Source organism: Planococcus citri, chromosome 3 (genome assembly GCF_950023065.1).
Source record: "Planococcus citri chromosome 3, ihPlaCitr1.1, whole genome shotgun sequence".
NCBI lineage: Eukaryota > Metazoa > Arthropoda > Insecta > Hemiptera > Pseudococcidae > Planococcus > Planococcus citri.
The window spans coordinates 51265447-51288837 of NC_088679.1; the positions used below are offsets into that span (position 1 = coordinate 51265447).

Below are 23391 nucleotides of genomic sequence, written 5' to 3' on the forward strand. Positions count from 1 at the left end.
GCGAAAATATTTTTAAAATTCAATTCGTAGATAGTTTTTGTCGGAGAATTTTTGAGACCAATCTTTTGGCAGGGACAGTCCTAAGAGAAAAATGCAAAAAAAATGAGCCTATCAGATTAATGAATCAATTTTTTTTTTTATTGATATGAATCTTCAAAATGCAAATTTACAAGTTCTCATTTGAAAAGGAAAAAAATGAAAGGATGCTGTGACCGATCGAAAAAATATTTTTTAAGACCTATCTACCTTTACCTGTAGTTGGAATATTTTATTGTAATGTTCCAGAATTGGAGCTTTTTTTTTTTTTTTTTTTTTTTTGAAGTTTCAAAGAAATAGAGGTCAATTTACAAATTCAACATCTTAATTTTGATAATCAATAAAAGCTTGTTTCAATTTTATAAGCTCCGATCTACCTGCAACGCCGGCATAATAATATGAATTGAACCAATAAACTGCGATACTTTCGCTTACCATAAATACCATAATCCCTTTCTCTTTCTCTTATTTCATCTCTCGAAATCAATAAAGTACAAGTGCAATAGTTATGCATATTAGGGAAGTTGTGGAGCAATAATCGATTTGGATTAGCCTACCCCTAAAATGCTAAAAGAAATAAATATGAGTACCTACTACCTAGCTTGAGCTATAACTTCATGGTTCCGTGGGACCAACTTCGAAGTAATGAGGACTTCACACCTCAGTTGAAAAAAGTTACCGAAAGAGGTCGAAAAAAAGTAATGGATTTTTTGAAAAAAATTAAATTTAAAAAATACCTACATATTATATTTTTTAAACATTTTGAATTTTGTACCTATATCACTTTTATAGGCATTCCAACCAATAAAAATTTTTTTGAACTGAATCAAAAAAAATTGAAAAAACATGCATAAAAAACACACCAGCAGACGAAAATTTCAGGTAGGTACTAAATTTCATTTTTTAGTAGTTGGATGAATTTTTGAAAATTCAAAGATGGAATTTTCATGAAAAAAGCCATAATTTAGGTACATAATCAAATTGAGGTACGAGTACAAAGCTTTAAAACGCCTATTTTCAACTTTGCGAATGTATTGGTGGTAGGTTTGAATTTTCCTGAAGCCTCCAGCAGATTTTTGGATTATCCAGTGTTGGAAAAATTGCCATTAAGAAACGAAATGAAATTGAATGGCTACATTTATTCAGATACCTACTGACATCGTTTTTGTGACCTTTTTAATCAATTTACATAGGCACAAAGTTTCAAAATTTGTTTTTACCGATTCAAATTCAAAATTTTTTCAACGATTATTGAAAAAAAATGAAAAATCCTATATCCTATTTTTTACCTTTAGCATCGATTAATGGTCTTGAGCTATTTATTCTAAGAGTCGCCAGATTTTTGAATTTTTCAGTCCTTGAAAAAAGTGATCAAAATGTGGATTAGCTATTACCGATAGAAACGATTTTTGAAAGGTTCGCAACGACGCTATATTGAGTTTCAAAGGTACTGAATTTCGTTTGGGTTTTTTCATACCTCCAAAACTGGAAAATCGAAATTTTTTTAAAGGCTCTAGAACAGGGTGTCTACCAAAATTTGATATTTAAAAATCGCGACTTTTCGCGACCTTTTTTTCTCGGTATTCCCATTTTTTCAACGAAAAAACTGGAGGGGGAATTGACGAACATTCAATAGTTCCCATGTGACATGAAAAAAAAAATACTTTTGCAACTTTAAAAGTTAATTAAATGTTTTTTTTTTTTTTTTTTTTTTAGAAATTTTGCTTTTTAAAAAGAAAAGAAAAGAAGCCCGAGCAAAGCGAGGGTAACAGATTTTGAAAATTTGTGTTTTAAAAAGTAAAAAAACTATGCTTTTTGTCATCACGGGCTCTTTTTTGGTCGGGCCCTCCAGAATGAGCACGCCAAGGGCAAACTGTCCTTTTTGACGCCGTCTCGACAACCTTGCTCCTCCAGCAATCTAGCAATAATTTCCATAAAATTCCAATACAGGTAGGTATTTCTGAAAATACGCATAATTGGCCCGAACGAAGCGAGGGCAAAAGCACTCGAAAGACAGAAATTCACAATCCCTCAGAAGTGAAAAAACATGATTTTTGATGTGAGAGGTCAATTTTTCTACCTACCCTCAAGACTCAACCTTTGGTTAAAGAAAAGAAAAATAATATGCCCGAGTGAAGCGAGGGCGAAAGCTTTTGAAATTTTGAATTTTTATGATTAAGTACTTATTCAAAATACCTATTTAGCAGTAGCACTACTTTTGAATATGTAATAATATAAGAATTTTTTGTAATTTAAATCCGGGACGATTTTTCGCGACTTTTTGGTAATTTTTGGTGAAAATCGCGACTTTTTCGCGACTTTCGCGACCTATTTTCAAAATCACGACTATTCGCGACTTCGCGACCTGGTATACACCCTGTAGAATGGCTGGGAACTACATTAATCGATTGAGTTAATCAAAGATGAGATATAAACTACATTTCAGTTTTCAATTTCATTTGATTAAATACAATTTTTTTTGCTCGCAAAAAATGGGGTTTGAAAAATCAAAAAACGAAATTTAGCCCCTAAAATCTGGCATGCTGATGGCGTGCATTTAGAAGCTCTTTCCATTTTTCTGTCACTGATCCAAAAGAAAAATCCGTTGGTTGACATACATACATCCTCTTGTTACATGTGTCTGAAATTTTTGAACAATTTTTGCACTAAAATTTTAAAACAATTTTTAAACCAACGTTTGAAAACGATTTTTGTAATATGAAATTTTTTAACTATGTACATTGCTTGTATGTTTTTGCATTTAAATTTTTTCATAGATTTCAAAATTATTTTCCAAATTTATAATTCAACAAACTTCAAAAAATTAAATCAGAGGAAAAATTGTCCAGTAGAACGGAACAAATGAAGAAAGTGAAAAATTCCAGAACCCAACAATGATTTCAAAGTAGACAGTGCAGTGACTAGACACCTACGAGAAAATTTCCTTCGTTGCCTTTTTCCTAAACAGTCTCAAGATTAGAAGATATCAGATTTTTTTTTTCAATTATCAAAATAGTAAATTGTGCAGAATTTTAAAAAATTGCTTAAAGAAATGGAAAAAGAAAATAGGTAATCATATCGTTAATTTTTTTCAAGTGTATTTCTTTTCATCACATCGACTGCTAACCATTGAGACTTGTCGTTTAACATCTACCTAACTTATTATTCTTATTCCATTTTTTTCTTTAATATTGTGCTGCGGGGTACAATAAAAGATCGGATTGTGCTCCGCAAGTGATCATTTTCAGACCTTCAATTTTACGGCTAGTTTAATTCTATTGTTATTTACTGATTAAAATAGCTTTTTATTAAATTAGATCATTTCATAACACAGACTAGGTATAGGTAAGAGCTCATATAGTTAATAGAAAACCAAGGTAGACAATCAATAAGCGTATAACTTTCAGGTAATGTTACCAACTCAATTACTAAATGATCTGGAAAAGCTCCTTGATTAATTGTGCGCCAAAAAGTCAACAGAATTGGAACAAAATGAACATTTGATGTGCTTATTAAATAGGTACCTACCTACCTAGGTATTCAATAAAGTAATTGATTCATTAATTTTTTCTTTAGGTTGTATTTGTATATGGTGCACACTTAGCCACGTACCTATGGTATGAGCTTTTTAAAATAATGTCGTCTAATAAAATTTTCAAGATTTTTATAATATTTATTGTTAATTTTTGCATTAAGTAGCCAATACTTTTGTTCGAATGAATTTATACTTAATTAAAGAAAAAAGATTGAAATTTCTCAGAAGTCAGAACTGATTATTTCTACTCATTTAATATCTACCTATTTCAAAAATTGAAACGTACCATAACTCAACTCTCAAGTTAACTGAAAAAGAAGCAATTAGACAAGTGTAATAAATTTTACAACACGTAATAAAAATTCAACTGTATCATATTTTTGAATTGGTAATCCTTTGGAAACTTCAAGTATTTACCTATTCAGTATTTTTCCAAAGACTAATAATGATCCAAGTGCCTTTTTTCTTCAATAAACAACATAAAGCGCGCAATTAAAAGATCACAATTGGTCAAATACTTATCAACTAATTCCTCGGTACTTTGTAACTTTATTTCTGTTATACGCAATTTATGCTTTGCATTTTATCAGTCCACGTATCTACATACCATATCTAGATTTATCATAAAATAATGAAATTCACATGCTTGACATGCTAGAAAATTTTTTGCATATTATTATCGAAGATTTTTCAACTTTGTACAGTACGTATGCAGAAGATGGCAAAATATATAGCTTGAGGTGAATAATTTGATAAACGTTAGAACGTTACTGTACGATAATTAGCTCGCGTAAGTATAATTAGATGTCCTCGTTCCAAAAATCATGAACTTCGTTTCGTAGATGGATGTTAAGTAGGCCTAATTCTTCAAAGTAATCGAGACGAACAAAAATTCAAAATTTTATTCTTTTTTTTTTCCTCAAGTGTCAACAGTAGAAATAAGTTGCCACTATTTACGACCAATTTGTTGGCGTTTTCTGTTCCTAATACGACTACTGAAATTGTACACATTTTGCGAAGTGAATTCGGAATTAAGTAATCGGGCCTTGACTTGAGAATATTAGCCTAAACTTCGAGTATTGATACCGCAGATGAGCATAAACTGGTTATCCATGATATCCCATAAAATCGTGCGTAAAAATTAAATAAAAATGAATACATTTTCAAATAACACAGCACCTTTAGAAGATGCACCAACTTTCTACATAAATAACATTAAGATCTGTAATTTATGCGACAAAAAATATGACGTAAAAATTATCCTTTTGAAAACAAATTAATAAGGTGGACGTGTTGCGACTTCCATAAATTCTAATTGTCGTATATTTACTCACATACTACGCGTGCAGAAACGTAAAATTTTTAGAAATTCTTACCACGAGAAAAATGTTGCCTATCTGTCAAATCAAAGGAATAAACATGTTGGCGGTATGAAACCAAATGAAAATTTTGAAATAGCAAAATGTCTAATTAGCCTCTCAAACAAATAGTCGGCTGTCAAGTTCTGCCTATGGTATATTTTTTATTTATTTGTTTTTATTCATTAGTTTACCTACCCACTTTTTTGGGTTCACTATCAATTTTTGTTAATTTTTGTAAAATTATTCCAGTAAGTAATTTTCTTTTTGTTAAAAAATATAAATTCCTTATAATATTATTTTTGTCTAATCGTATGTGTCTATTATTTCATGATGACCCGCATTCTTCAGCAGCAGAATTTAAAAATGGACAAATCATCAGTTGAACATGACTTATTTTTGATGCTGGGTATCTTATCGGCGATTTTTTGTACGCAGAAAGACATTAACTTGGATTACGAAGGTAATTGAAGAACAATGTTGATCGTTGAATTGTGAAAATATGTACACACAATAGACTAACGGTAGTTCGTCATTTCAATTTTTTAGATCATGAAGAAGAAACTAACTTATGTAAAGAAATTGAAGGTATGTAAACAAAAACATGGCAATTTTGAAATAGGTACCTCTACCTACCACATAAGTATCGTAAAATAAGTAATAACGATTTTAACACGATCTATTTCAGACGATAAATGGCATCAAAATACATTATCGGTTAAATCCTTCGTAAAAGATAAAGCGATTGAAATGTATGCTAAGAAAGGATTTGATAATGTGAAGAAGACTTTAAAAAATTCAGAACCATTTCAAGCTGGTTCTATGGATAAGGAAAAAGTCAAAGACAATGATATGGAGTAATTAAATTGTTGAAAAAATTCAAATACTATTTTCAAAATAGGAATTCGTCTAATTTTTTTAAACTTAATTTCCAGCATTTCATTTCAATTGAGAAACGTTAAATTATATAATTTGGGATCTTTTCAAGTGAAAAAATTCAAAAGTAAAAGTGAAATGAGTTCAGCAGAATTCGCAGTGGATGTTCCTTCAATAAGGGCCAATACTGATTATAATGTGAATGGTACTTTCAAAGGGAAAAAAGTCGATGGAAGTGGAAATGCCGAGTGAGTAATAGAAATTGAGAACTCAATTTTGTAATAAAATGTAAATGCGTCAATTTTGTTTTTCGTTTCTAAGCGTAAATGTAACTGGAATATCAATCGATAATGGAAAAATAGTGATAAAAGAAACACCCGAAGAAATACAAATTGTATCCATAGATTTGATATACGATTTCAAAGATTTGGTGGTATGATAATTTTAAAATATTAGATATGAAAATTTATAAAATTAACATTTTGATGTGGAAATGAGCTGTAAAAAAATACCAAAAAATACTCACCAAATGTTTTTTAGGTGAAACAATCCGGATTAAATATCGAAGGCTTCCAACCGAACGAAGTAACGGAATTTTTAAACAACTCTGGTAAAAAGTACCTGAAAGAGAACAGAAAAAAAATAAGTTCCAAAGTAACCAGCGAACTGAAATCACGAGCAAATGCTAAACTCAGAGGAAAAAACCGAGATCAGCTAATGGAAATGTTTAAAAATTCGTAAATGCGATCATACCGATTCGTTCGATAGACCGAGATCCAAAATTAGTCAACACACTGATTTGTCCAAATTCGCTGAAATTTTTCGAAAATTCGTCCAAATTGAATAGTCCAGTTAGTAAATTCAAATTCAACCCGTTGAAATGTAATTCTTCTGTACTTTTCCTCGATGTTGCCTCAAAAAGTGGAATAAAAAATTTATAAAAAAATAATTGTATTAAATTTATCAATAATGTGCATCATGGTGATAATTTTCATTCACCTTCTATCCTGCGGTCACACTTACTTTATTTTCCTCAAGGTCATATGATTCAGGAAATCTGACAGAAAATCGCAGGTATAGGACACATTTTTTGACGAAACAAGTGATTAAAAATAAGATAGGTTCACAATTTACAAAAGATGAAGATCTATTCCAAAACCACATGAAAAGATAAGCTTTGAAAGTACGAATTTCAGTACATTGAAAATCAAAATTAAAAATAACGTTTAGAAAAAAATCTGTTATTTAATCGCAATTCATAACACGTGGTAACGCACATGACAACGCGAGCCAATCACGAAAGCATTTTACAAGTAGGTATACATAAGTAAATTAAACGAAATCTTATCCTTATCAATACGAATTTTTCAGTACTTTTACATAATAAATATTATTTTTGGAAAAAGAAACAAAAATCATAAAATAATTCAAATGAAACAAAGTTGATGATATATATTCAATAAGAGTATGAAAAATCACAATACACAGATCATTTTGGCAAGATTATTTTATAAAATATATAATAAAATATTTTCATTAAAAATACGCTGATGAATGAAATACATAATATAAAGAAAATTAAGATAGTTAAAAATATTCACAGGAGGTAAAACTACATAACAATAAAATTATGTAGGTAAAATCTATACAGAAAATAATTATATTCTTTCTTCATTACTGCTCTCTAACAGTGACGAATTTAAGCTTACATCAGTTTCTGAGCTAATATTAAGGCTTTTCTGGATACATTCTTCATCAGTCCTGTAATTTTAATTCATTGAAGCAAAGCTTGATCGAATATGAAAAAAAAATCTTCAAAATAATTTTTACTTACGTTTGGCCAGAATGTGTACTAATTGAGGACCAACTTTGCTTCGGATTTCTTTTCATAAAGAGAACGGGATCCAAGAAAAATAATTTACAGCCATCTCTGTCTTCTTCTTTGATATACATTCCTCTTATAGGTTGTTTTACGATGCCTGAAATGAGAAGAGAAAAATAATTTGCCATGTTTTTTCATTTTTATCATAATAATGAATGCCAATTTACCAAGAACAGCAGGATTATCGAAATCAATTATCGAAAATTTCAATTTCTCTTCGGAACCTTCGTTTGTAGATGGTAAATAGACTAAGGACACACAGTTTTCGTGAACAACGCATAAGAATGGTTTATTGTAGACTGCAAAACAAAACAAATAACATGTTATTCAACTGGAAATTAATTTTAGGTAAAATAAAATAGTTGAACTTTACCGATTCTCTTGAGTGGCAAAGGCCATTTTATAGTTTCGGCATATTTGATACGTTTACCATCGGCGTCAATGAAAATTCCAAATAGTTTATCGCAAACAAGGTACAGATCAGTATTAATTTTCACTATAGCTTCGGGTTCACATAATTTCGAGCCCAATTCAGTACTACATTTAAATACTTTGAGTTCTAAAAAGAATTAAAAAAAAAAACAATAAATTAATTAAACTAATGCTTTCAAAAATTCCCTGTAACATCGACGGAGAAAATATTTACTGTTTTCATTCATAGTGTCCAAGTCAATTCGGTAAAATTCAAAAGCGGTGCTGTATAAAATACTAGTCGTAGTGAATAAGGAACATTTCAAATCAGGTAATCTTCTTCTATATCGAACTAAATCGAATGCAAGATCGTTCCATTCCAAGACCCTAAAAAATGACCACATTAGTCAACATCTCGGAATTATTTTTCTCGAAAACATTAAAAAGGTAGACTTTACATGAAATGATCATCGGCAATCAGAGAGATCAGTGAATTACAAGGCGAGGCTTCTAATAATGAGCACGAATTCAAGTTAAATTCAGTCGAGGCTTTGTCGATCAAAATTGAAGGAGAGGAACATGCCGCAGCTTCAGCATTAGATACTAACATTCTGAGATCACATTTTTTCAAAGTATTTTCATCTCCTGCAACGAAAATAAACGTAATTATACTAACACGTAAATTCGTAAATTATAATTAAGTGTAAAAAGAAAAAAATTTACCACAAATTAGCAAAGCTATGCGTAATTTCGTCAGTACTTTGATTTTGGAAACTTTATCGACACCGGATATTTTAACAGGATTGTAGATTTTGCCATTCTCAGGAGTACTGTTCAGTTTTAAAGAGTAAAGGCCTTCCTCTGTTCCGAGTAAACATAACTAAAAAAGATTTATTACATCAGAAAAAGAAATTGAAAGTAAAAAACACAGATTAATGTATCACATACCTCAGGCGCCAGTTGCACCATTTGATTTACTGTTAATCTATCTGAATCACTGAAGGAGCAAACTACATTTCCTTTAAAATACTGTTCAGAGTCAAATTTGAAGGAAATTTGTTTAGGTGTGATGTTTCTTTTCAATATATTCATCCAATTAGCTTTATCATCTTCACTGGACGCACGTAAATGGAGCGTTTTTTGATCGTTTTCTTCTCTATAAATAATCTAGTACAAGAAAATTCTCAATTAAAAACCTGATATTGATGAAAAAAAAGAGTAACTTGGAATTCACATACCTTAAATACACAAGAAATGTCGTTACTGGTGGGAGTGAAATCAACGTTATCGTCTACACTCTTGACTGCACTAAACGGAATCCTCAATTTAGGTTCTACACTAGATGCTGTTTTATCATGCAATGTCAAGAATTTGCTCTCAATGTAAACGGCCATATTCTCCCATTTTCCACCTCTGTAAAAAAATTGATGTTTTAATAATACGAAAAAAATGTTCAAATGGGTAAATCTTTGAGACATGCCTTAAAACTTTGATGTTTCCTTCGATTTCACTCTTAATACTAGACTGTGATGATGTGAACTGTGATTGTGACTGAGTTTTAGTGAAATTCGAAAACTGTTCCATTAAAGCCTGAGGTAAGCCGCAAGTGGGGCCAATCTTTTGGGTGCATGAAACATGACACCAAACATGACATTCTTTGCAGTAACTGTGATGTCCTGTTGAGATAGAAACACTACAAACTGAGCACTTGTAAAGAGTTTTCCGGCATCTTTTCGTTTCAAACCTGAAAAATAGGCTCATGAATTTCCATTCCATTTTTCTATTTATAATTAATACGACTAATAATGAATTTTCTTTACTTGTGCGGGATATTATGTTTGATTCGGGTGTTTGGCATTTCCATTTCAGACAAATTAGAAATACTAGTGAGTTGATTTTTCGTAGTTGTTCGGCTTAAATTCGATTCATAATCGGTAATCGTCTTAGGGGATGAGCATTTTGAAATATTTTCACCTCTCAACATCATCAGTTCAATCCGTGCTTGGTACAGTTGTTCCGCTAAACCTTTAGACTTATTTCGTTCTGAATACAATAGATTTTCCAATTCCTAAAAATCACGAGTATAAAAATTATTTTTAACAAAATAACGAGTGCGAAATGAAAGTGGAAATTTGTTTTACAAACAACAAACCTTCGGATTGAGGTTTTCTTTTCCTTTATTCCGGAATATTTTATCAGCGAGAGTTCGTTTTTGCTTCGTTGCGTCTTGAAATTTAGTTTGCAAGAAATCTATTAATTTTGAATGTTGCTGAAGAGTTTCATTGTCTTTCAAATGACGAATTTCATGATACGCTTCAACCTGCGCTAAAACTGACTGTAAATCTCCATTAGCCTTTTGCAGATCCTGAAAAATATTTCGATTAATAAATGCACACATACATCGATCATTTTTCACATATTTAAATAAATTACATTTAAATCAGATGTAGCTTCTTCCAATTCCTTTGTCAATTCATTTTTTTCTTTTGTCAAACGATGTATACTAGTTAAAAGTTCGGTGCGTTCTTTTTTCAAAGAAAGCACTTCTTTCTCCACTAGATTTACGTATTCCGAGTTTTTGTGCAATGATTGATCGGCAGAAGAAATGTACTCCTCCAAATGTTTGATCTAAAACAAAATCAAATCAATTTGATTATACTTCGCTATTTTTTTCCATCAAATTTTCTGCTTCGATCTTCGATATACCTGGTCTTCCAAATTTACGATATGTTCAGATTTCGCGTTGATGTCTTCTTCTAAACTTTCAATATCTTTATCTTTTTTCTGTAGGTCTGATTCCAATAAACGAACTTTATTTTCTGCAAAAATTTTCAGCGATTTTTCCTCGTTGACCATTTTTTTAGATGACTTAAGTTCGCTTGTAAGTTGATCAAGTTCTTCCTAGAATTCCGAAAACATGCACATAATATAATTTATATGAAATGATTTAATGTAATGTAACATTATCAATCGTTCATCAGCTCACTTTCAAACGTAATTTTTCCTCTTCTGATTTTCCGAGTTTTTCTTCTAACTCTTGGTTGTAATTTTCAAAATTTTCCACTTGTTTATCCAGCAACAGACAAGTTTCTTTAATAGAAGCCACCGTACTTTCCAGGCCAGCGCATTTATTTTTCCAGCTCTCTTCCTGAAATTTGAAAATTTTACTTTCGATATCCCACTAATTTAAAAAGCAATGAGTTTCAAAATATTCACCTCTTCCTTAACGCTGTTGAATGTAGTTTTATTTTGTTTGATTTCTTCTTTCATTTTACTTATTTTAGATTTGAGTTGCTTAATCTCGGATTCTTTTTCTTTTAGGTTGTCCTCGAGGTTCTTTTTATCTTTTTTCAAATCACGATTACTACTTTTTAGGTGATTCATTTCTTCTTCCAAATGTCGTGATTTAGACGTTAGTTCATTGATTTCGGCTTCTTTCTTTTTGATGAAATCTTCTTTCGAAACGGAATCGTTTTTCAAGTTTTCAACCTGTGATTCAAGATCGAGAATTGTTTGCTGTACTTCTTTCAATTTGGTCTCTAAACTATCCTTTTCGTCTTCCAACTTCTTGTAATATTTGTACTTGGATGCCTGGAAACGAAAAATTACGCTCAAAATTTTTGAAGGTGTTTTTGATCATTCGCACGAAATGAGAAACATACTTGTAATTTTTCGAGCTTCTCTTCTGCTTCCTTAGTTTCTCGTTGCGCTATCCGCAAATCAATCTTTATATTCGAAAGCTCTTTTTTCGTATCTTCCAATTCTTTCTTGGCCTGAGTGGCAGCTTCTCTTTGCAAAATGGCTGTTTCCTGGTGTTTCTCCAATTGCGATTCCAAACGTTCAATCTAAGAGTGAATTATTATTAGAAAGCGTGCCTCCGGGCGCAGAAATTCATTATTATTTCAGTTGCACAAATCACATACCTGTGCTTCCAACACCGCGATGTCCTTCTTTTCAGGCCCTAAAGATTCAGTTTTACTCACTGCGATTGGTAAACAAGTTAAACTGACTCCTAATTTAAAAAACAACAATTATTAAATAAAATTTCTTTTCGATGTTCGATTTGAAAAAAAAAACAACAACATACTTCTTTGTAAAGTGTTCAGCAATTTTTCGAAGTCTGATGTTGTAACTACGTTGTCTTTGCTACGTAAATTTTCCTTGATCACATCACGCATCGTATTTTCAAATTGTTTTAATACTTCATTCGGATCGATACGATTTGCCTGGAATAACACACAAATAAGTAAGGATCGAATATTTAAAAAAAAAAAATAAATAAAATGAAACCATACTTCTAATTCTTTGAGTTTAATATCGTTACAATGTTTGATTTCGTTCAACAAAGCTTCTATTTTGGATTCCAGTTTCTCTTTTTCCTTGTCACTTTGGCATAAACTCATACGAATTGAAGAAACTTGTTGCGATTTTTCTTGCAATTCCTTCTTCAACTTACTGATCTCGTTTTCGTATTTCTTTATAGTTTTGTTTTTTTCTTCGATCGCAGTTTTTAGATCCTCGGAAGAAACCAAGTTAGCATGTTGAGATTTCTCTTGCGATTGCTTCTTCAATTTACCAATCTCATTTTCGTATTTCTTTATACTTTTGTTCTTTTCTTCGACTGCAGTTTTTAAATCCTCAATAGAGACCAAGTTAGCAAATGCATCTTCATTCATTTTCGATATCTGAATCTGAAGATTATTAATTTCCTTTTGTTTATCTTCCAGTTCCGTGCGGAATTTCACCTTCAAGTCAGAAATTTGTTTATCTTTCTTGTCTGATTCAACGGAAAAATTTTCTTTGAGATCTCGAATGATTTTCTGCGAATTTTTTTGTTCAAGGCACAGTTTATCTTGTACGTCTAATATTTCTTTCTGTTTTCGATCCAGTTCTTTCATGAAATTTGCCCGGATTTCAGCGATTTCTTTAGGTATACATTTTTGTTCTTGAGTAACCTTTTCCAGTAGATCGGAAATTTCTTTACATTTCTGTTTCTGCTCTTCATTAAGTTTTTCACGTAAATTTGAGATTTCCTTTTGAGCTTGTTCGCATTCCTGAGAAAGCTTTTGTTGCGTTTCGGTCAATTTTTGCTTTTGTTTTTGCTCCTGATTATTTCTTTCTCGTAAATCTTCAATTTCTTTCATTTTGACTTTTCGTTCACGATCCAATTTATCTTGTAAATCAGAGATGTCCTTCAGCTTTTGTTTTTGCTCTTGGTTTAATTTGTTATTCAAATCAGAAAGTTCTTTTTGTTTTCTTTTTTGTTCTTCATTGAATTTATCTCGTAATTCATTCATTTCCTTCTGTTTTTCTTTCTGATTTTGGTCAAGCGTACTCCGTAAATCGGCCATTTCTTTCGTTTTACACTGCAGTTCGAGATTCAATTTCTTTCGCAAATCGTCAATTTCTCTTTGATGGCGGTTTTGTTTTTCATGGAGTTCATTTCGGAGATCAGAAATTTCTTTTTGCTTTTTATCAAGGTCTTTCGTCGATTTTTCTTTCAGATCACATAATTCTTTTTGTTTTCTGTCAAGGTCGCGATTTAGTTTCGTAGTCAAGTCAGAAATTTCTTTCAGTTTTTGTTCTTTTTCTTTCTTCAACGCGTCTTGCAAATCCGAAATTTCCTGATGTTTTTTCTGTAATTCCTTATTCAATTTGTCAATTTCTTCTTTGGAATTTTCGTCAGCTTTTGAACCCTGAAAAATACAAAAATTCACCAGAATTAATCATCTGTTGACTGTCATAACCCAATTTTACTTCATCCTTGAAAGTGGATACTCACCGAAGCACCATCACCTCTGCCGAAAATATTATTGCCAGATTTTTCGCTCGCAGCAGTCATTTTAAACTCTAAATCCAACTTGACTTTTCCTTTTTTCTCGAGGTCTTGCGTTAGTTTTGCAATTTTCTTGTTGGCTTCAGCTAACTGGTTCTTCAAAGAAACATTATCCTGTTCGAACTTATCTCTTTCTGTTGATTTACTTCGTAACGTGGTGCGAGTTTTGCTAAGGACAGCTAATTTAGCAGCTTGTTGATTGCTCAAATTGAGCATTTTCTCTTCAAGCTCCTTCATACTATCACATTTTTCCTGAAGGTCCTTGTTCAGTTTCTGAATTTCTTGATTCAGTTTTGCCGTCGAATCCTTTCGAAGTTTCTGTTGAACAGAAAAAAAGGAAAATTATTTGACCCGGACAATTTTTAAAATATCTAAATATTGATAGCTTACTTCAGTTTTTTTCAGCTTGTCGGTGGTATCTTCTAAATTGCGATCTAGTTGTAAATAACGAACTTCCAAATCATTATATTTGGTTTTTACTTCATTCAGTTCTGAAAACAAAAATCCAATGAACATCTTTTTCGTTTGAAAAACCAAAAATATATTTTCTTACCGTTTTCTAAACTTTTATTCGTCATCTCCAAGACATTATTTTCTTGCATTAGTTTTTCTTCCTTTTCTTTGAACTCTTTCGTCATGCGCTGTTTCTCCAAAAGGAATTTAGCTTGATCTTCGGTGATACAGTTGTACATATCCTACGTATTACGATGAAAATAAATATAAAAAATAAAAAAAATGTCATGTAAGTGCGCTGCATTACACGACGAATGATAAAGAACATACGTGAAATTTATTTCTAATATTTTCTTCAATAATTAAAGCCTTTTCATTATAAAATAAATGAAGCTGATTAACTTCATTTTCTAATCGTACCGATGCAGATTGATAAGACTCGTCACTGCATTCAGAATGAAGTTTGCTATCTCGGTATGATCCAGTTGAATGTCTCGGCATTTCCAAAGCGTCAAATTCGTTTTCTTTTGTTGTCTACAAATATCCCGATAGTGAATATTTGGTATGAAACAAATTTCGTAGTTATTGAAATGAGATAGTTTACCGTATAATTTTCAGTTTTACGCCGTTCGGAAAAAGATGCAGGGAGTTTTGAAATTACATAAGAACTGGAAGAGCTGCTACTGTCGTCAGAATCCATATCATTACCCATATATGTGAAACCCAAAAAAGGCAAATTGCGTCCGGTAAATCGTCTTTGTAACTGTAAAATTATGAGGGTAAATGAAATAATGATTGTCATACTATGATTTATAATTATGTTATAACCAACCTTATAATCTTCAACTTTCGGCGTAGGACGTTGTACTTCAAAAGTTGTAAAATAAGAAGTGTCTTCAGCAGAATTCAAAGAAGGAACAAACGGCGGATCACGTTCGTGAAGAAACGTCCAGACAATATCATTGAAGTAATCCAAATGAACCAGTTTATCATAATTCGACCTCTTTTCAGCCGGTTGCAATAATCCAGAAATTATGTTTTTCAATTCTGCATGAAAAATAATTTCAGTACCTACTAGTTCGAAACAAACATAATATGTACTAATGAAATTACCTTGCGATATATTAACATGTTTAGGATACTGTAATCTGCGAGGATAATTATTCGACGATAAATGCAATTTAGAAGCTTCATCGCCGTTGAACGGTACATTTCCGCAAACTAATTCAAATAGAACAATTCCAAGAGACCACCAATCACACTGCGCAGAATATCCTTTCGAAGTGGGCGATTCATGAAACTAAATGAAAAAAGCGTAGTTATAGCCAATGCGTAACGAATTCTAATTTTAAAAACAAACGCCAAAAAATAAGAAAAATCGGTACCTTAAATATTTCTGGAGCTGTGTAATTAGGAGTACTAAAAACTACTTTGCTCGTGATTTGACCGTGTCGTGAAAGTTTAGCGGATGAACCAAAATCGACCAATTTCACGTGACCACCTTTATCAATTAGAACATTTTCAGGTCTAATATCTCTATGCACAAAACCAATAGAATGGATGGCCTGTATTGCTTGGATCATTTCAGCCAGATAGAACCTATAGAACAGAAGTAATTCGGTGAAAAATAAAGGACGAATTTGAATATTTTCAAGATATGATTTTTCAAGTTTGAATTACGAGTAAGTATTAATATTTTTTACCTGAGCATCGGTTCTGGAACGTTTTTCTTGTAATAATCTAACATTGTGCAGAGATTTCCGCCAGGACAATACTCCAACACGTAGTACAAATATTTCATATTTTGAAATGAATAATACAAATGAGGAACCCATTTCTTGGCTTCACAATCACACAAAGCAGAAATCAATAAATTTCTCTCACTTTCAAAAAGAATCCTCTGAAACAAAAATCACAGTATTTTTAAAAAGCTAAATACAAAGAACGTACTGAAAGTAAAGAGCACGTACTTCTGAAACATTCAATATATCCGATTTTCTGATTTTTTTCAAGACGCAAACATTTTGAGAAGATTTTTCTCTTACTACAGATACTTCGGCAAAACGGCCTCTGCTGATAACTTTTTTCACTTCAAAATCGCTAATATTCACGTTGAGATCTCGAATTTTCAATACGGTACTGCGATCTGAAAAAAAACGATTCCACCACGATTACACGAAGAATACAACAGGAAAAATATATCGACCAACGATAGAACTCACATTTTTCAACGAAATCCGCAATGAGCGGATCTTTCATAAGAAATTCATTATTGCATTCGTCGTACAATAAGATCAACGCATCTACGAGAACTTCGCGAGATATCAAGCAGGATCCTGCAATAGCTTTTGAGTCTGAAGTAGACCTGAGCAGCAGATTATTCAAGTTGAGGATACGTTTTGTTATACTTTCGCTGTTTTGTTCCATGATGCTTTGAAGTCGCTAAAATTGAAAGAATAATTTTGAGTAAATTTATGTACCTCAGTCATTTATCTTGAATCATGAACAAATTGCTTACATTACACGAACTTTCAATTATAAATGTCAATCGTTATTTTTTCATTACGTGAAGATAAGGGCATCCGTCATACTCAGCTTATTGACTCAAATTTTTACAGTTTAAAATTCACGAACTTCACTTCATTTTTAAACTCGAACACAGCACATTTTTCATTTTTGTGAAAACTGAAAATTCAACCGGTAACGGTTTTCCTTCAAACAAAAATACGTTAAAATCACAAGTCACAGATCAATGAAAACAAACTGCGAAGGTGTCTCGAAGAGAGCATAGATAGCGTTACTGTACCCTAGTCTTAAGTTATGTACATAACGTTTTTTATACGTTTTTAGTTGAAATAAAACCGTTAAAATGTTCGCGTATTTATTCATTTATTTTCGCCGTTTTCGATAATTAATTCATCAATTTGCTCGTGTGATTGTTCTCGCACGACATGGTAGCAGAGAATCACGATCCGCTTTATTCAAAGTCGCATTTTTAATTGTTTTTTTATTTAAAAAACAAGTTCGCTTTCGCTCGCTCACTGCACGTGGCAAAATCGCTATTCGCAATTCGCAAATCGCTATTCAATAATCGCTTTCGCTTTAAAATTCAAATGGATGCAAAGGCACAAGAATTTGAAATGTGGCTGAAAAGCCTAAACGAATCCACCGATCTTGTGTTCACGCAAATCAACGCATCACCAGTCGATACCAACTCGCTTCAAATGGCATTCGAGCAACTCACTGTCGATCTAGAAGAGGTAGAAAATTGCCGTGTTACTTCTACTAGAAGTAAAGATAAACCAACTTATAATTTCGCTGGTGCTATGCCGTCGATAATTCGAGCTAAACGAGTAATTCCAACAGTTAAACGAATCTTGATGGATGCTGGACGATCAACTGGCGATACCAAACCACCGAAATCATCTAACGATTATTCTCGACGCATACCTGAAATGGAAATCACCCCCTTTTCCGGTGATATAACACTGTACTCCAGTTTCATTAAATCATTCCACTTGAAATACGACGAACTACCAATTCCGAAATCCGAAAAGTTGCAACACCTAAAACGTCACTGTCTAGGTGAACCGCTTAAAATTATCGAAACTCTCGACCTAACCGATAGTAATTATGATCTCGCGCTCAACGAATTGGACATACAATATCACGACAAAGAGGAAGTTATCGGCGCACTCTACGCTAAATTGGAAAACTTACCAAAAGCTACAAACACCAATGCAAGTTTACGTTCAACTTACTACGACATCGAAGGTTTGCTCACAGCTCTCGAATCCCATGGTCAAAATCTCGATCTGTTCCCGCCATTGAAAGATAAAATTTATTTCAAATATCCGAATTGGTTAGTTCATCAGGTTTGCGGAAAGACCAAACCAACAATTAAAGATTTCCAGAGAGAAATCGGATTACACGTAAAACTACGTTGTGGGCTTCAGGCAGCTGCAACTGCGCAGGGTTTGTCTCCATCAACAAAACCGCACTCAACTACCGCAGCTTTAGTTACTTCGAACGCAACATCGAAAGCGTACAATAATAAAAACGCTGAAAAAACAGAAAAACCGAAGTCGCCACCGTATTGTGTATATTGCAATCAACAGCATTACTCGGCCGAATGCACCGTACATACCACCGTCACAGCACGTCGATCTTTATTAAAAAATCGCTGTCATCTTTGCTTGAATAAAAATCACACGAAGGCGCAATGTAATCGCAATACAACATGTTATTATTGCAAACAGGTGAAAAGCCATCACTCTTCGTTGTGTCTTCGCCAGTTCCCAGAAACTCCACTCGAAAAACCTGAAAAAAATGATGGTTCTGGTAATGGTAAGCCAGAAGAGAAACCTGACAACGGAACACCACACACACGAATGAATTCGTTTATTCAGACACATCAAGGTGCTCATTGCACTGCAATATTGACGATAATAAATCCGAAAAACAACCGTCGTTATCAAATTAGAACACTATTAGATAATGGAAGTAATGAAACGTATATTTCCGAGAAAGCTGCACGTCGCATCGGTTTAGAATTATCAAAATTCAAGTCGATTCCAATTAATGTTTTTCATCACGAATCACCTGTTACGTTTTCGTCCGCCACCACCTCGTTTATTGTGACAAATAACGCCGATTTTCATCTTAATATAGTCGCAGACACAGCTCCCAACTTACCTCAATTTGTTCAATTATTCAACATCGATGAATTTAAACGAATGAATACAGAATACAAAGATAAACAATTTGTAAACCAAGGTGAAAAGTACCCTGTCGAATTGCTGTTGGGAAGCGATTACTTTTACGATTTTCTACAACCTGAAACGAAAATTACAGTCGCTGATGGATTACACATGTGCAAAACGCCATTTGGGTTTATTTTGGTTGGTCGTCAGCACGATCAAAAACGCAACAACAAGTCAATACTGTTTCAAATGTCACCGGTTCGTGCTGTTAAAGAACTTTGCGATCTCGAATTCATTGGGATAAAAGATATGCCGCTTACGAGTATTCAAGAAGAAGAAAACGCATTAAAACAATTCTATGATAATATTCAACTCGTAGATAATCGTTATCAGATTCGTTTCCCATGGAGACAATATCCACCACCGTTGGAAGACAATTTTGGCTTAGCAATTGGTCGTTTACGGTCGTTACAAAACAAATTTACTCCTGAATCGTTCAACGAATACAACGCTAATATACAGAAACACTTAGATGCCGGTTACGTTGAAGAAGTCACTGGTATTGATATGAAAACAACGCAAACGTACTATTTACCTCATCACGCCGTTTTCACACCTGATAAATCTACGACGCAAAGAATTGTATTCGATGGATCGGCGAAATCAAAAAACAAACAGAGTATCAATGACGCAATTTACAAAGGTACGAATTTACTTAGTCATGGATGTGAAATTTTAATTCGATTTCGTCTGTACCGCATTGTTATATTGAGTGATATCGAAAAAGCCTTTCATCAGTTGATTATACACGCACTTGATCGAGATTTTGTCAGATTTCTATGGCTACACGATTATAAACTTCCTGCAAGTGGAAAAAACCTTCGAATACTGCGATTCCTCTGCGTAGTATTTGGTATCATCGCTAGTCCGTTTCTCCTCAACGCAACAGTCCGTTATCACCTGAAAAATAACAAAAACGAGTTCACAGAACAAATGGAACGAGATAGATACGTAGATAATTTCATCACTGGGTATAAATCAGCTGAGATTGCCAAAAAATATTATCATTTTGCCGTCGAAGTATTTAAACGATGCTCAATGAATTTACGTCAATGGTCAACAAACGATAATCAACTTCGCGATGTATTCACTCAACCGGAAAAATCAGCATCAATTTCGGTACTTGGTTTAGTGTGGAACCAATACGAAGACGTTTTTCATCTGAAACAAATTAAAATACCTGAAGTTATCACTTTACGCACTGTTTTGAGTACTGTCGCTCAATTTTTCGATCCCTGTGGTTACTGGACACCAATATCGATCAAGGCGAAGATATTCTTACGCGAACTCCATTCCACTTACAACTGGGACGATAAATTATCCGAAGACCATTGTAATGAATGTAATTTGATATTCACCGAACTTCAAACTGCAGCAAAACAAACAATGCCGCGTTATCAGAACGTTTCACACGATAGTGATAAGAATCACTACTGTTTACATGTATTTGTCGATGCTTCGGCCAAAGCTTGTGCATGTGTTGTGTATTTATCATGCAAAACCGAAGAAAATATCACATCACATTTGCTGTTTTCAAGAACGAAGTTGGCTAAACTTACTGATATTCCAAAGTTGGAATTAATCGCAGCTTACATGGGTATGAAAGCTTTACAATTCGTACGCGACTCACTACCGTTCAAAATCGACACTCAAATACTTTGGTCTGATTCCAAATGCGTTCTCACTTGGATACTTACAAGTAAAATACTTCCTGTTTTTATTCAACGCCGAATCGATGAAATACGCAACATTCCAAACGTTATCAAAAATTTCATTCCTGGAAAAGAAAATCCAGCCGATATACCAACCAGGGGAATGTTAGTTGACGAATTGTTGAACTCCTGTTGGTTTAATGGTCCAACTGACTGGTTAAAACGATCAAACGACTGTACAACTTTACCATTCGAACTTACACCTGAGCTAGATGTGATTACGATTGAAGAACCAAGGACTGTACTTACCACAAACACTGACGCAACGCCGCCGCTTTACGTTTATCCGTTCGATATAAATCCAGCAGATTTCGAGTCATATTCGCATTTACTTCGATATACGTCATACTTCGTGAAATTTATCGCCAATAATACACGTTTGCCAAAAAACATCTTTCCAAATGGAGGTTCATTATATAGCGTTCGAAATCTATGGTTGAAATTTGAACAGCAACGTTGTTATCAAGATTTACTCACCTGTTTACGTACGAAAAAGCCACATCCGCTCATTACGAAATATAACGCTTACCTGGATGAAAAAACTGGGTTGATTAGATGCTCAGGACGTTTCAAATATGCGCCACTGTCAATGAAGGAAAAATGTCCGATCCTGTTGCCAAAAATGAAAGACTCACGGTTCGTTCTTTTATTGTTTAAATTTCACCACGAATCAGCGTTCCATGCCGGCACAAATTTTGTTTTAAATTCGCTTCGACGTACGTATTGGTTACCTGATGGTCGTCGCTCGGTTTACAACGCCATTCAACAATGCAAAAAGTGTAAACGTTTCACTACTCGACCTTACGTACAGCCGCAGATATCCGACTTACCCGAATTTCGCCTACAAGCATTCGAATCGCCATTTACCAACGTTGGAATTGACACATTTGGTCCTCTTTATGTCAATAAAGAAAAACGCTACGTTTTACTTGCAACGGATCTCGTAATTCGAGGTATTGACGCAGAATTGCTTCTCAATATGTCCACAGAGGAGATCTGTTTGGGACTTCGCCGTATTATTGCTCGCCATTCGACACCGAAGCTGATATTATCAGATAATGCGCCACAATTCAAAGCTGTGAAGCAAGCATTCGATATCATCTTTACCCATGAATGGTCATGGAAATTCATCCCAGCCCATTCCCCATGGATGGGTGGTGTTTATGAAAGGATGGTCGCATTAATGAAGAATTCGTTGCTGAAAACGTTCCATAACGTTGCATTATCCGAATCGTTGCTACGTACAGCATTAGCTGAAATAGCTGCCACTTTGAATGATCGTCCGCTAACCTACGTTGTTAAGAACGATCTAGACGAGATAATAACGCCGAATCACTTTTTGAAATCATATTTCACCGTCAACGATATACCAGAGCAAGCTGAAGCAAACGCAACGCCAGCCGCAGCGCATACGATCAAGCTCTTTAAACAGAGCAATGAAATAACTAATCGATTTTGGGCTGTTTGGAGAACAGCTTACCTGCAACATCTTCGAGAACGGGGATTTTCACCGAATGCAAAATTCCCAAAAGCCACTACGAAACAGCCGCCAAGCATAGGTGACGTTGTCATTATCGTAGACGCGTTACGTAAACGAAACAACTGGTCCCTAGCTAGAATCGTCGAACTTGTATACAGCCAAGATAACGAAGTCCGAAGCGCCAAACTCCGTACAAAAAATGGAGTAATTATTCGTCCGATCAGTGATCTCTGTCCTGTTGAATTAGCTGCAGCGCAGATTCCTGATTCCGAACCTCAGCCAACATCAGACGACGTAGATAATGACGAAGTGCCGCCGGAAGAGAATATTACTCCACCGGAAGCGGCCATAAACGAATTCGATGAACCGAAGGATGATTGGGACGATCCCCATCATCACCGTAGAGGAAATCTCCGACGACAACGACGACTAGAATTTATTATTTAGTCGTAATAATTAATTTAAATCGTTTTCACGATGTTCAGAAGGATTTTCCCTTCTTTTATCAACTTTTTTTTCTTTTTTTGCTGGAAGTGTCTCGAAGAGAGCATAGATAGCGTTACTGTACCCTAGTCTTAAGTTATGTACATAACGTTTTTTATACGTTTTTAGTTGAAATAAAACCGTTAAAATGTTCGCGTATTTATTCATTTATTTTCGCCGTTTTCGATAATTAATTCATCAATTTGCTCGTGTGATTGTTCTCGCACGACAGAAGGGCTGTCCCGGGGCGGAAAGGAGAAAAGGGGACCCTACTGAACTACGTTAGCTCTATCTACGGGTCAATAATAATATCATTCATCAAATTTAGTCTGTGACTTTTTTTTTGTTTTTAATTCTTCATTATCAAAATTCAAATTATTTTGATAAAAGTTTTCTTTCATTCTCAACTTCTCAAGAATTGAACTCGAAACAAATAGATTGTTGAAAAGAAAATAATGTGAAAATGAAATGTAAAATGTGATGACCCTTACCCTTACCCTTGCCGGTGTGTAAGTGTAAGTACAGTTCGAATTTGCCGACAGAGGATTGGATTGGAACCGAAGCAA

General features: G+C 33.7%; 3 protein-coding genes across 6 annotated transcripts; 2 read left to right on the top strand and 1 right to left on the bottom strand.

The window, feature by feature from the left end:
• The first annotated feature begins 5118 nt into the window (after positions 1-5118).
• Positions 5119-6562, top strand: LOC135839984 (uncharacterized). Of its 2 annotated transcripts, none has more exons than XM_065356282.1 (7): positions 5119-5180; positions 5281-5392; positions 5479-5517; positions 5618-5786; positions 5865-6053; positions 6127-6238; positions 6346-6562. In XM_065356282.1, exons 2-7 carry the CDS (start codon positions 5296-5298, stop codon positions 6544-6546), a joined length of 807 nt encoding a protein of 268 aa, XP_065212354.1. In that variant the 5' UTR covers positions 5119-5180; positions 5281-5295; the 3' UTR covers positions 6547-6562. The 2 variants fall into 2 exon arrangements, with proteins under 2 accessions (XP_065212354.1, XP_065212355.1); XM_065356283.1 differs by having other exon boundaries at positions 5284-5392.
• A 463-nt stretch (positions 6563-7025) lies between these two features.
• On the bottom strand, positions 7026-17115 carry LOC135839979 (citron Rho-interacting kinase-like). Of its 3 annotated transcripts, none has more exons than XM_065356270.1 (32): positions 16917-17115; positions 16610-16829; positions 16358-16533; positions 16091-16287; positions 15773-15986; positions 15501-15687; positions 15220-15434; positions 14992-15150; positions 14718-14921; positions 14488-14629; positions 14325-14425; positions 13881-14252; positions 12394-13794; positions 12186-12324; positions 12022-12110; positions 11761-11943; positions 11315-11689; positions 11085-11246; positions 10805-10999; positions 10532-10726; positions 10251-10463; positions 9919-10166; positions 9579-9842; positions 9337-9511; positions 9047-9265; positions 8822-8978; positions 8557-8743; positions 8334-8485; positions 8061-8246; positions 7855-7986; positions 7640-7784; positions 7026-7566 (listed from the first exon to the last, which is right to left on the bottom strand). In XM_065356270.1, the coding sequence occupies exons 2-32, from the start codon at positions 16812-16814 to the stop codon at positions 7464-7466; spliced, it is 7092 nt and encodes a 2363-aa protein (XP_065212342.1). In that variant the 5' UTR covers positions 16815-16829; positions 16917-17115; the 3' UTR covers positions 7026-7463. The 3 variants fall into 3 exon arrangements, with proteins under 3 accessions (XP_065212342.1, XP_065212343.1, XP_065212341.1); XM_065356271.1 differs by having other exon boundaries at positions 14808-14921; positions 16906-17114; XM_065356269.1 differs by having other exon boundaries at positions 16906-17114.
• Positions 17116-17500: 385 nt separating this feature from the next.
• On the top strand, positions 17501-22789 carry LOC135840605 (uncharacterized). The gene has a single exon (XM_065357231.1). It carries the CDS (start codon positions 17501-17503, stop codon positions 22787-22789), a length of 5289 nt encoding a protein of 1762 aa, XP_065213303.1.
• The last annotated feature ends 602 nt before the right edge of the window (positions 22790-23391 follow it).

Excerpts from the sequence above, each read along its gene's own strand:
- LOC135840605 (XM_065357231.1), top strand. The coding sequence starts at position 17,501 with ATGGATGCAAAGGCACAAGAATTTGAAATGTGGCTGAAAAGCCTAAAC.
- LOC135839979 (XM_065356270.1), bottom strand. The coding sequence starts at position 16,814 with ATGGAACAAAACAGCGAAAGTATAACAAAACGTATCCTCAACTTGAAT. Across the intron at positions 8,979-9,046 it reads TGGTGCAACTGGCGCCTGAG|TTATGTTTACTCGGAACAGA; the intron begins GTATGTGATACA and ends AATCTTTTTTAG. Across the intron at positions 7,987-8,060 it reads TTTGCCACTCAAGAGAATCG|TCTACAATAAACCATTCTTA; the intron begins GTAAAGTTCAAC and ends TTTGTTTTGCAG.
- LOC135839984 (XM_065356282.1), top strand. The coding sequence starts at position 5,296 with ATGGACAAATCATCAGTTGAACATGACTTATTTTTGATGCTGGGTATC. Across the intron at positions 5,518-5,617 it reads CTTATGTAAAGAAATTGAAG|ACGATAAATGGCATCAAAAT; the intron begins GTATGTAAACAA and ends GATCTATTTCAG. Across the intron at positions 6,239-6,345 it reads ACGATTTCAAAGATTTGGTG|GTGAAACAATCCGGATTAAA; the intron begins GTATGATAATTT and ends AATGTTTTTTAG.